Consider the following 13,457-nt stretch of genomic DNA (forward strand, 5'->3'; position numbering starts at 1 on the left):
GTTTTCTATGTCTGTGAGTCTATTTGTGTCCTGTAAATAAGTTCATTTTATCATTTTTTTAGATTCCACATATAAGTGATAGCATATACTTATCTTTCTCTATCTGACTTACTTCACTTAATATGATAATCTCTAGGTCCATCCATGTTGCTGCAAATGGCATTATTTCATTCTTTTTTATGGCTGAGTAGTATTTCATCACACACACACACACACACACACACACACACACACACATACACACACACACTCCACATCTTCTTTATCCAGTCATCTAGTCAATGGACATTTAGGTTGCCTCCATGTCTTGGCTATTGCAAATAGTGCTGCTATGAACATTGAGGTGCATCTATCTTTTCCACTTGGAGGTTCTCCAGATATATGTCCAGGAGTGGGATTGCAGGATACTATGGTAACTTTATTTTTAATTTTTTAAGGAATCTCCATACTGTCCACTATAGTGGCTGCACCAATTTACATTCTCACCAACAGTGTAGGAAGTTTCCCTCTTCTTCACACTCTCTCTACCATTTATTTGTAGACTTTTTAATGATGGCCATTCTGACTGGTGTGAAGTGATACCTCATTGTAGTTCTGATCTGCATTTCTCTAATAATTAGCAATATTGAGCATCTTTTCATGTGCCTGTTGGCCATCTCCCCAGTATAGGTTTTACCCTGCTATCCGAAAGAGAGTGTTCCTATGAAACCTTTTGTAAGCCAAACTGGCATAAAGCAAAGAAGCAATTAACCTTAGGACACATCTGCTAACAGATGCACAAAATAAATCAAGATAAAGCCAGATGTTCACAGACACAATTCAAAGCTATGGGGACTGATGCTGAGATGCTGCGTGTAGTTCCTGGAGAAGAAGCTTGGCGGTGCTACTCTCACTGCTCAGGGTACACACTGCTTCTGTAATGGCTCACTGCAAAACAAACACTGAATGCTCTTTTCAGTTTTCACCTTTTTTCGTAAAAGCAAAAATTCCCTTTGGATCTCTCTTGGTTAACAAAAACAGGTTCTAATGAGGTCTTATGTAAAAGTGAGGTGACATAAAGCAAACTTTCAAAAAGTGGAGGATACCTGTATAAGGACAAATCTCAACCACACTTCTTAGCAGACTCTGTTGGTTCTCCTCAATAACCACCTGCTTCTCCCTGCAAGGAGAATCCCCATGTGTTCAGAAGTCAACATTAATCTAGGCAAGTGTAGTAATTGTATTTTCCCTTCCAGAGAGTGCCAAGCAGGAACATGTGATCCAGGTTTGGCTGATGAAATGCGAGAGGACATCTGTAGGGGAATTCTGGGAAGGTCTCCTTGCTATTTCAATGGGACATACATGAAGAGAGAGCCCTATCTCTCTTCTTCAAGTTGTTCTAGCTCCATATGAAACCCAGAGTAACCATTAGCCTAAGGATAAAAGCCACACTTTGAGAATAAAGGAATCAAGAAAGTTGCAGAGAAATAGAGCTGTGCCATGCTGAAGACTGATTTCTTGTAATATGAACAATAAATCACCTTATTTCTTCAGTTATTTTGAATTGAGTTTTCTATTCTTTGCCATCAAAACCACCCTAACAAAACAAGCCACACTCATACCACAATCATAATTATCATTTGCTTTCTCTTCCAAATTTTTCACAGCTATCTTTATTTTCACAGTTAGTTGTAATGTATATAAATTTTGCATCCATCTTTTCTCCTTTAATATTGTCATAGACAGATGACTGAATAAAGAAGATGTGGTGTGTATACATATATACACAAAGGAATATTACTCAGCCATAAAAAAGAAATGTTATTTGCAGCAACATGGATGGACCTAGAGATTATCATATTAAGTGAAGCAAATGAGACAGAGAAAAACAAATATCATATGATGTCACTTATATGTGGAATCTAAAAAAAAAAAAGATATAAATTTTATTTACAGACCAGAAACAGACTCTCATGGACACAGAAAACAAACTGTGGTTACCAGGGGGGAAAAGGGAGGTAGGGCTAAGATTAGGAGTTTGGGATTAATAGATACACATTACTATACACAACACAGATAAACAACAAGGACCTATTGTATAGCACAAGGAACAATATTCAATGTCCTGTAATGAGCTGTAACGGAAAAGAATCTGAAAAATAAATACATAAACGTATATGTATAACAATCACTTTGCTGTACACCTGAAACTAACGTTGTCAACCAACTACACTTCAATAAAAAATAAGAATTTTACAACAAACATTGTCAGAGGCATTTTTCCATTTTTTTAATATATAATCTTTGCAATTATCACTTTAAGAGCTGCATAGTATTCATCAAATGAAGGGACCTCTGAGTAGTACCTTATCGCTGGGTATTTAGGTTTGCCTTCACAGTTATAAACCAAATTATGTTTACGAAGATTACTTTCATACACACACACACTCAAAGACTATATATATATGTATATATGGACTCTGTGTGTGTGTGTGTGTGTGTATGTATATATATTTCAAGTTAATCACTTGTAAAAGGCAATAGTAACTGGATATCTAATTTTCTTCTTTAAAAAAACCTTCACACTAGTAAAGAGTCAGAAAATGCCCCAAGTCAAAGCTATTTTATAATTGCCTTAGCCTGAAAAGCAGATTGAGCTCAATATTTAAAATCCAGCCAGGAAATTTATCAAATCTGTTATCACTAATAAATGTTTTTCGACACCTGCTACATCGAATCAAGATGCAGCATTCAAAAAAATTTTAAAGGGACAGCTTTCAGCCAACTTTTTAATTAACATTCACGTCAAACACCAGATGGACTTCAAAGAGTATAGCCTGTAAACAGTAGCATCCATCCCACAAATCCGCTATCTCTATTTGAATCAGGAGATTTAGGAGGACAGACAGGCATGACACGACAAAAAATCAGATCTATGAATTAGTCTTTCTGGTAGAATCTCAAGCATTAAAGCGTTCTCGTGCAGATACCTGCTTTAGCTATAAGTCCTCAGTCCCCTATGGCTGAGTTCCACTTGGCTACTTGCAACAAAGAGGAGTTCCTAGCACAGTCAAGCAAGTTGCCCAGCCACGCCAACCAGAGACTGAAAAAGTGATTTCCCTTTCCAGTCAGGAAGCTCTAAATTATTACAAGGTATTGTTGGGAGGAATCAGTTGTCTGTTAATTCCTCCTGTAGAAATGTGATAAAACCTGGCTCACATTGAGTTGATAATCATATTCCTGGTGAACTCAGTTGTTATTATCCCACACTGGTCAAATAAAAACCAGTGGGGCCATTTTCTAAAACCACACAAAATTGACCATATAGCTGACTTATGCTTGACCCTAAACCTAGCAGGATTCGATCACAGAATGGTGGACTCGGCCAACAGGATCACCCACCACTACCCAGCTTAGGTGGGTTCTGATGCCAAGGTTTTCCCTGACTTGTGACAAAGGGTCTTCAGCACTAATCATCTTGACGGCTCATTAGAAATGCACATTCCTGAGCCAGATTCCTAAGCTTATATAATCAGGAGTCTCGGGAGGCTGGAGCCCAGGAATCTGCATTTTAATAAGCCCCCACGTGGTTCTAATGCTCACTGTGAGAACTAGTTCCCTGGGCTGATTCAGGCTGTTGCAATCCCTGGAATGATTCTTTACTACTAATTTGCAAGTTTTACACAGTCAGAGCCCAGGCATCCTCTTTCTCGTTCTCAGACATTTGAGCCACTGGAGTGTCCACGCCCCACCTGGCTTAGCTGAGATCCCCTACCACCCCTTCCACTAGCCTTCAACCAACTCTCCACCTCAAGAGCACCAACTTCCTCATTTCTCTCAGTGTAACCAGATACATGACTCTAGTCTCCAGTTTATTAAAGGAGGGATTTCATTACAATAAATTTTCTTTCCTTTTGTTCTAATTGTTTCTCATAAAGAAAAAAGAAAAAGAAAAGAAAGAAAAAAAACTAGATATTTTCAAATCATAAGAGACTAGAAATCATGTGCACTGGACCAAATATAATTTCCTTTCTCCTTCCTTTTAGACTAGCCCTTAAGCTGCAAAAATAGGACCATTAGACAGCACAGATATTTCTACATGCTTATATAATTAAAGAACAAAATAAGCTGTGGAGTAAAAATATCCACTATCTTATAATGTTGCTATGAGAATTAAATGAGAAGACTAATATGTAAAATGTTTAGCTAAGCATCCAACACAGAGTGAATGCTCAATAAATCCTACCTGCTATTATCAGGCCAGGTTGTTTTGGTAACTGGGAAAGTTTTTTCAATAAATCTATTCCAAAACTGCCTTTCTCCAGATAAAGAAACCAAAGCTCTGGGGGTTAAGAGTCTTACTCAACACAGAGTAGCTACTGGCAGATCCAAAGCGGATACCAGTGTTTTCTAAAGCACAATTCCATATTCTTCTCACCACTCCATGACAGCTTTGTTCACACTCCTAAGGGAAATGTACAACCAAGAAAGCTATACGGTTCAGAATAGCCAGTCATTTTGAAAGCATGAATTATGCCCAATCAGAACATGAGGAATAAATGACAGAATGGGTTATCAAGACTGAGTCTATGAAAGTAATTAAATTATTACATAGCCAGCAGATTGCTTTCCTGGTTGTTGTTGCTGTTGTTGTGTTTTTATATTTGTTGGCAGGGGGAGGCATTTATCTCCCATCTTGGGTGGTTTCTTTTGCTTCTTTTGTGTTCAGTCACTTTACTCCAGGAAGTACACACACTTAAGCAGTGTTCGGAGTTTTGTCTAGTGACAATTAGCTATGAACATAAAGACATCCACAAACAGTCCATGCTGTTGTTAGGTTTAAATTTCTTTTCAATACAAGAGGCTGGGGAGAATCAAAGGACAAGCTACTCTCCTCTGGAATATAAAGTTAAAACACTTACATATCAGAAAGAACACAATAGATCACTCTAGTGCTTTAACTTTGAATTCCATTTACTTCTATTATAATAGGAAATATGAAATACAATAGTAAAATGAAAAAACTGTCAATGTTTGCCAAACATGAGATTCTATTACAAATTATCTCTTACAGTAAATAGTGAAACAATGCTAGGGCTCTCTGCTTGCTATTATCTCAAATTTTTTATAGCCACATTGGCATTCTGTCTGTGAAACACAAGTAGAGCGATGACTTCATTCTCTAGGATGAAGGATAATTGATCTTAACCTTCCCATCACTTTCCTTTAACTCAAAGCACTAATGCAATTGAAGGCACAGATAAATAAAAATTTCTGAAGGGAAAGAATGGCCCTGTGAAAGTTAACCTCCAAATTACCTCCAAAAGGTACAAAGCAGGACATATCTCAGAGTCAAGATTAACGAAACCTCTGCCCCACAGCTTGGGTGGAGAGCTGCCAAAAAAAAAATTTATTAAGGGAAATCCAACTTTGAAGGTCATAAGGTTTTTCTTCCATAGCTATAAAAGGAGAGGGGGAGAAAGCCCGAATTTTAAACAAAACCCCAACAACTCAAAACGAAGCATGATTCAAAGGCAAATTATTCACCTACATTTAAATATATTAATGTGACACTTTTATTATCACAAAACCAAAATATCTTACCAACTTTATTCTTTACCAACTAACCCAGATTGTCCACAAATAAGGTATACAGCTGAATAGGGGCATTCCTGAACTGCACTTGACTATAACAAGTTGCTCCTGCCCTATGATAGTTACTATTCCTATCTCTTTCCCTTTCTTTTTTCTTCACTCACTATTGATATTTACCGTACTGTGCCCAAGAACCGTGAACTAGCATTTTGACCAGCTGTATTTTCACCCGGATATTTTGCCAGACTTTTTCAAATACATGTCAATGGTGGGAGTTAAGACAGAAATTTTACCACATTTTCCCAAATCGGGTCTACGGGGGTCGGGGGTGGGGGGAGGGTGGTTATTGGTTGTCATATTGGATTTAATATTTCCCTTTCCAAAACAAGTAATTAGAAAGTATTCCCCTCCTTTGCTTTACTTCTTCTCCGTAAATATGGATAAATATGGTAAAATTCTCAAGGCAAGCTGATCCAGAGAACACACTCGCAACGCACGCGCGCACACAAACACACATACACACAGTGGCCAGAAACACGACCTTATCCAGGAAGCCAGAGCGCAGCAACTTGCCGAGAAACTATCACCCCGGACAACTTTCAGCACACAAAGCGGCTTTGCTAATTTAGAGTCAAGGTAGGAATGTACTTGGCTGGTAACTCAGAGCCCAACACCACACTGAGCAACGCAAACCCGCAACCCCACACCCTCTCACTCCCCCTCTTCAACACCTAGCGCCCTCTCCTAACCAAGCTTGTTCCCCGCCAGTTCCGAGTCGCCGCCGCTGCCCCGAGGCCACTCACCGTGTCTGCAGTCGCAGTAGCCCCAGTCCACCTTGCCGTGGGCGTTCCCATAGAAGCACCAGGGTCTGCCCGCGCCGTCGGGCTCCGGCAAAAGTTGTGGTGCTGCCCTCGCAGTTGAGCCCAGGCCGCCGGGGGCGACCGCTCGAGGAAAGGTGGCACCTCTGCCCAGTGCAGACAAGGGGCCCCGAGGTCTGTCACATTGACCCAGGGCTCGCCAGCGGGGCAGCCCCCAGGGTGTGGCCCGGGCGTGCGCCCCGCGTGGAGGGCGTGCAGGCGCGGGGCATGGAGCGCCGGCTGGGGGCGCAGGACGCGCGGAAGAGGGGCAGGCGGAGGCGTCCTCAGTGGCCGCTGCAAGGTAGGCAGGTAATAGGGGTACTGGGGACCCGGAGGGGGCGAATGGCGATGGCTGGTGGTGGAGGGGATAACTGAGGACCGGGTCAAAGCTGACCACTCCGGGGAGCACCCAGAAAATCAGAGCCACCGCAAAGCGGGCGAGCGTCATGGTGCCAGAGCAGCGGGGTTTGGTCCATGCTCCCCGGCTCCGCGGGCGTAGAGGAGAGGAGGGGGCGGGGCTGCGGGTCCCTGGAATCCCCTACTCGAGCCCCCTCCCGTCCCCCGCGCGCGGACCGCCTCCCTCTACTCAGCTCGCCTCCCGCCGCGAGTCCCCTGCCGCGCCTCTGCTCCTGCGCCTCGGGAGTGGTCGCGGGCGGGGAAATCTTGGGCTCCGCGGAGACTGGGCTGGTGGAGAGGACCAGCGAAGGAGAAGGCGGAGACCCGGCGGGCAGTGGCGGGGCCCGAGCCCCAGGTAGCCGGCATTGGCACGAGCCCGGAAACTCTGCCCCCTGGCTGCGGGCGCGAGGCACGCATTGTCGCCCCAGGGCCGGACCTCAGCTCGGTCCCTGCCCGGCTCCGGGCTGTCAGCCCGTCCGGCCCGGCCAGACCAGCTGCTGGCACCGCCGCGGCTTCACTGCCCGAGCCAAGCCCGAAGGTGCCAACGCGGGGGACGGTCTTGGCTGCCCCTTGCCAGCTGGCAACATCACCATAGTCCCGTGTCTGGCGGCTGCCAAGCCTGCCACCAGCCCCGTGCCGCCCTCGTTTCCTCTGTTTTGAAATCTTTAGAAGAAAAGGGGGTGGATTTAGTTGAAACTCTCCTCTGATAAGTCCCGGGGTAAAAGTTATCAAAGCCCACGCGGAATGCTGCAGCCATTTTACTGAGCTGTGAGCTCCTCAAGGACAAGACCATGTTTCGTTCCGCTGTATATCCCAGTGCTTAACACCGTGGCCAACACTTATTAGGCTCCGATAAACATTTGCTGAAATTAAATTCCTGAACCCACCCAGGGAAAGTAGCTTGAGCCTTTCTGCTTCCTGCCTCCCACTTTCCACCCGGTGTCCTGAAACACCACCAGTTGTTTGGTTATTATTGGGATTCAGTGAGGCCCTCTTAATACCAAATTTCCTTTCTAACCAGAGAAGACTTCATCCGTTCGGGTCTCCATCCTATCCAAAAAGTCCATCCCTCTAACACCTGCCTCGTTTTCTGCCCGGCAAGGGACTTGAGTTAAGCCTATTCATTTGCCACTCCAAACTGTACTCTGCCTGCTGCAATTTCGTAGCTGTTGGCTCGACCTTAGCAAAACCCTTTCAACAGCTTCCCTAGTGACCCCCCCGCAAAAAAAAAAAAAAAAAAAAAAAATGTTGCTTAGAATTTTTAAAAATCACAGAACTAGATTTTAGGATTTCCCCTTTCAGTTGTTGCTGACTATGCCACTGAAGTGAAACAAGAAAAAGGAAGGCCATAAAGAAGGTAATATTTTATTTGCTGGCATAATTATGTTGCAGTGTGGAAAAGGACTACTGCACGATAATATACTGTACTCTGAAGGAAACTTCAGCACGACTTAAATGTTTATTGTTTAAACCTGGATTTCAGTTAGAACAGGAGTGAATTCCCTACGCCCATCTCAAATAATCTATCTTCGTGTAACGTTTTCAAATCATCTTACTGTTTCTAAAATGTTTCTCTCCAGTTAGTGAAACATTTGATTTTACTTCAGAGAGAATGGGCAAATGAATAATATTAGGAATCAAGGAGTGTATTTATCAAATCTTTATCAAGGTGTTTTTACTCAAGATGATTTTACCTACTAATTTTTTTTTAACTAATACTTTTCTGGTTCCAAAAGCATAATTAAAACTCTCCTGGGTTGGGGCGGGGGGTAGCGTATAATTCAGTGGAGCAAGCATGTACGAGTTCCTGGGTTCAATTCCCATACCTCCCCTAACAAGAAAGAAAGAAAGGAAAGAAAGGAAAGAAAGGAAAGAAAGAAAGGAAAAGAAAGGAAAGAAAGAAAGAAAGAAAGGAAAGAAAGAAAGAAAGAAAGAAAGAAAGAAAGAAAGAAGAAAGGAAGAAAAGAAAGAAAGAAAGGAAGAAAAGAAAGAAAGGAAGGAAGGAAGGAAGGAAGGAAGGAAGAGACCTAATTATCACCACCCCTCACCAAAAAAACTACTTGGGGAAGAGAGTGAAGGTAAAATACATTATCTGGAGGAGGTTGTTTCCTTATTTTAGTGTAGGTCAATAGAGTTCACCGATCACAGATTCTTGGTATAATAGGTGACAATTCTAAGAGGAGTCACCCTTTTCCTTCAGACCTTCTGCCGTTCACTTAATGGCCCAGGGAAGGCTCATCTTAGGATTCTGGCTGCCTTGCTTAGACCCATCTGCAACCCTTCCCTGCATGGCTCCTGTACCCATGGCTTCCTGGGGGTCTGTAAGCAGACCCAATTCCCACACACCTTTGTACCTCAGAGAGGGGGAAATAATGAGAAAGAAGTAAGTAGAAGAGAAGATAGCGTATAATTCAGGTCTGAGGTCCAGAAAGGAGGGACCCTGGTGCAGCCTGGCCTCTCCTCCAGCTCTCTGGACACCTAAGAGATTTTCCAAGGTCTGCTTACATTTAACATACTGTAAAGCTGACACATACAAAGTGGAGTTACCCACAGAAAATTCCACATCTGGTTTTAATCGCTTCAAGTTTTTAAGCGTACCTTTCTTAGAAGATAAAATGGCAGGTATGTAATTGGACTGTGAAGTTAGGGACCTCAATGTGGGTTTTGCCCTCTGTTTTACAGGCAGAGTATGACTTAAACAGAACTGCTCTTTACATACTACTCCCCTCCTCTGCTAATCTTTTCCTTCTTCCTTCTCTTCTTTCATTCCTCCTTGCTGCTACCAAGATGCAGCTGTTTAAGATTTCCAATTCCCAATCCAATCCCTGAGATGTATTTCTCCCTCCCACTACAGGCACATCACAGTGTGTGTGTGTGTGTGTGTGTGTGTGTGTGTGTGTGTGTGTGTGTGTGTGTGGAGGTGGGGGGTGTTTGCAGGGAGAGATCCTTTCCTTCTGCCTCGATTAGGCACTACCTAGCCAAAGCTCCCTCCTCAGAGTCTCCTGACCCTCTGTCACCAACATCAAAGCCAAAGGAAAGGGGGAGGCAATAACACCTTATTATAACTGTGAGAACTCCCCTCGATTTTCCTTTGCCCTCCAACCCCTTCAGCAGCAACAAATGAGCAAGGAGAGGGAACAGAAAGAAACAAATGACATCTTACAGGCATTTCCCACTACACTTAGAAAGCCCCAGAAGGCCCCCATAATCCCTCTTGTCACCTCTGCAACCTCAGTGATTCGGGGCCCAAGAGCTCAACTCTCCCCAGCCTCTCAGCCTAAAACCTTGGAAAGTGATGAGGGGAGTCTGCCTGCCCACGTCCCAGCAAGGAAGGTGTGCAGTCTTGGGGATGGAGGTGGGACACAGACACACCTGCACATCTGTACTTTCCTGTGGCAACTCTGTTATATATGAACATTTGGTTTTATGGTGGTTTAGGAGATCATTTTACTTCACATACATGATGGGCTGTATAGCTCTTGTGTAGTTCGATTCAGAAATGCAACCAAGATGCATATTAGAGTTCCAAAAACCAGTATACCAACTAACTTTTGGAAAAGTTCCATTCACAATTTGGGTACTGCTTGCATTTGGAAAAGCTAAGAGGTTTTAAACATATGGCATAAGAACAGTATTTACTTGTACAATTCCCAGGGAAAAAAATTAGTTAAAAGAACACTGAGCATTGCTCTTTCATATACAAGAAGAAATATATCAAGTAATATCAATAATATAAGTCCCTGTCTAGGAACTGTGAGGATTTGAAATTATAAAACATAATCAGGCCTTGAGCAGGGGAAAATACAATAAAAGAACATATAATATTTAGTTAAAAGTTCAGTGAAAGAAAGACTCAGAAAATAAGTAATGAACTGCTGGGTGAATTGTTCAGTTATTTGGGCAGAGGGCCTCTGTTGGCAGGAGGTCTCTGGCAGTGGAGGTAAAATTTATCCCTCTGCTTTGTATTGGTCGCACTCGTCTTTGCCAGCCCTCCGCCAAGAAGATGTCTGAGGACCCCTAACTACAGGAGCTGTTCTATGTTTACATATAGAATCCTGTATAAGGGCTGCTGACCTTACATATGGTGTCCAACGACAAAATAAAATTTCTGCCTGACTAATCATATTCGTATTGTTCATAAGGGGGCATTGGAGCTCTATTTTCCTCATTGTTTAAAGTTGAATTTTATAAAACAGAATCTTTTTTGATTTCCTTTTTTTTAATGATTTTTTTCTTGGTCTTGTTTTCTTTTTTCCCCTTTATTAATTTTTTTGGGAGGGAGGTAATTAGATTTATTTATTTATTTGTCTATTTTTAATAGAGATACTGGGGATTGAACCAAAACCTTGTGCATGCTAAGCATGCACTCTACCACTGAGCTATACCCCCTCTCTCACCCAGTTTCCACTTATTTCTAAAAATTCATCTAACTTTGATATAATCCCTGTATAGAAATTAATTCTAGAGATTCATTTCCAGGCTTATCCAAATGATACATACTCTATATGAGGACTATAGATATCTCCCCAAAAAAGAAAAGAAAAAGGTGAATTCAGCCTTGAAATCGCTGGTTCATCTGGCTCTCACACCTACTCACTGTGGGATCTTAGGCAAGCTCCATTACTTCTCTAAGCCAGAGGCTCAACATCGGGGAAAAGCGGACAGTGATCTGCTAGCAGGATGGATCTCTGTGAGGGGTTACTAAGATAATGCATGTAAACTGGTGAGCCTAGTACTCAGTCCGTGCCAACTCACTATGGTAGAGCAGCCTCAGTAACTGCTTTTGAGTTCTTAACCCCTCAGATTAAGAAAACCTACCTCAACAAAGTAAGAAATTTGTCCAGGTTCCCCTTTCGGTCATGCTTCTGCTCTTGCTGCACCTCAGCTCCCCTTGAAGATGGATGACAAATGTGCGGCTGCCTGAGCTCTGCTCACTTGAGCGCTAGTCCTCTCTGATACGTTCTCTCTTTCCTCCTCCCAGCAAGCTTAGTCCCTGAAAGCCAGTGAAATACTAACTATTTTGAGTTAGAACACTTCTCCTGAGGAGTTTACCTAAGGATCATGAGTGGTTTTCAAGTCCCTCGGTTGCAAGTCGGCTGTGGCCAAAGACGAAAAGTGTAAACAGATCGAAAGAAAAGCCTGGCTAGGACTGCTTGCCAGGGATCTGGGATGCACAGAATCTGTGTGTTGAAAAAGACTTAGAGCTCCGACTTTCTGTTAGTTGCAGGAATCCTTCCCAGAGCATCCTGACAAGCGGACTTCCAGGTATTTCTTGAAAACTATTGATGGGGGAAATTCCTACTTGGAAGCCAGCACACTCCATCTCTAGAAAATCCAAATTGTTGGGAAAATCTTCCCATCTACTGAGCCAGAAGTTGCCTCTAGGTGGAAAGCTACTTTTATCTAGCTGTAATTCTGGTTCTACCCTCCTACTGATCCCAAATTCTGTTGTCAATCTAGAATCTAGCAGACCTGAGTTCAAATCCCTGTTAAATTGTTTATTATCTTCTTCGCCTGCAGAGGGCACTAACAACTCCTTTCTCCCCTACTTCTATCCATCTTCAGGAAAGAGATGCCCTGATTTGGAGCAGACAAATCCAAAGAAAAGCAATTGATTCACATTACTAGACTCCCTTATTAATATTATTTTATGAGACATAAAGAAGTCTGCATAAGCATAAATGATCAATGCACTATTTTCCCTCCTTTTGCTTAGTGTTTTTCCTGCTTCATCACTGCAATCTTAAGGACCATAAAGGTGAGATTGGGGCATGGGTTGAGGTTGAAAGGGAGAGAGAGAAGCTTTTCAGCTATTTGGCTTTTGGCATACTACTAGGAAACTACTTTGGAGTTTGGGATAAAAGCCCCAGCTAATTGTAAAAGCCTATGTTTGCCTGGGCTTGTCCTGCTCACATAAATGCCCTCTGGGAAACTTATTGCCTGAGGATTGGGGCAAGGGAGGGAGGGGCCTGCGGGCAGACGTGGAGATAGGATTTAGGGATCCTGGCTCCCCAGTCATCCATCAATCACTGCTAGCCTCTCTTAAATATAGTTTGCCTGTCTATAATGTGGAGATAGTTCTAGTTTACAAAGTTGTAAGAACTAGAAATAGTATGTTAAGTGCTGGACAAAGAACAAATGACTATCATATAAGTATGTGAAGACAATTATCAAGGCAGTAAACTGCAGCTCATAGAATTGAAAACAATAACTCAGATGTTTGCCCATTGCAGATTTCAGTGGAAAACAATGTCACCCTTGCTTCAAATACCACACTATGATTACATTAACGTTTCTACAATCACATGACACTTGGCTCTTTGCAATAAACACAAAGTTACCAAAACTCTTGACAGTCTGACAAAATTTCCCATATCCTTTAAAGCCCTGTTCAAACTGAAATCTTCCCTAACCAAATTCTGCTCTTGAAATGTGTGTTAGCCTGGCATGCTGTACACACAGAATTTTCACAATCACAGTCACATTGTTCCAGACTCCTCTTCATTATAAACTCTGCAATGGAAAGAATTATGTATTCCATAGTGATTGGCCTTTAAATGGCAGCCAGTAAGCAATGGAATATTATTCAGCATTGAAAAGAATTACTCAGCATGAAAAGACATGAAGGGG

The 13,457-nt window shown here is 42.6% G+C and overlaps 1 protein-coding gene across 1 annotated transcript in view; it reads right to left on the reverse strand.

Moving 5' to 3' along the window:
- The window catches only part of PRSS12 (serine protease 12), a 63,626-nt gene extending 55,038 nt beyond the window's left edge, over positions 1-8,588 (reverse strand). The window contains 3 exon segments of the mRNA XM_006185527.2: positions 6,378-6,461; positions 6,464-6,785; positions 6,787-8,588. Coding sequence (XP_006185589.2) covers positions 6,378-6,461; positions 6,464-6,785; positions 6,787-6,879 — 499 coding nt within the window. The 5' untranslated portion in view covers positions 6,880-8,588.
- Positions 8,589-13,457: the final 4,869 nt, after the last annotated feature.

The sequence above is a fragment of the Camelus ferus genome, chromosome 2 (genome assembly GCF_009834535.1).
Source record: "Camelus ferus isolate YT-003-E chromosome 2, BCGSAC_Cfer_1.0, whole genome shotgun sequence".
NCBI classification, from domain to species: Eukaryota; Metazoa; Chordata; class Mammalia; order Artiodactyla; family Camelidae; genus Camelus; species Camelus ferus.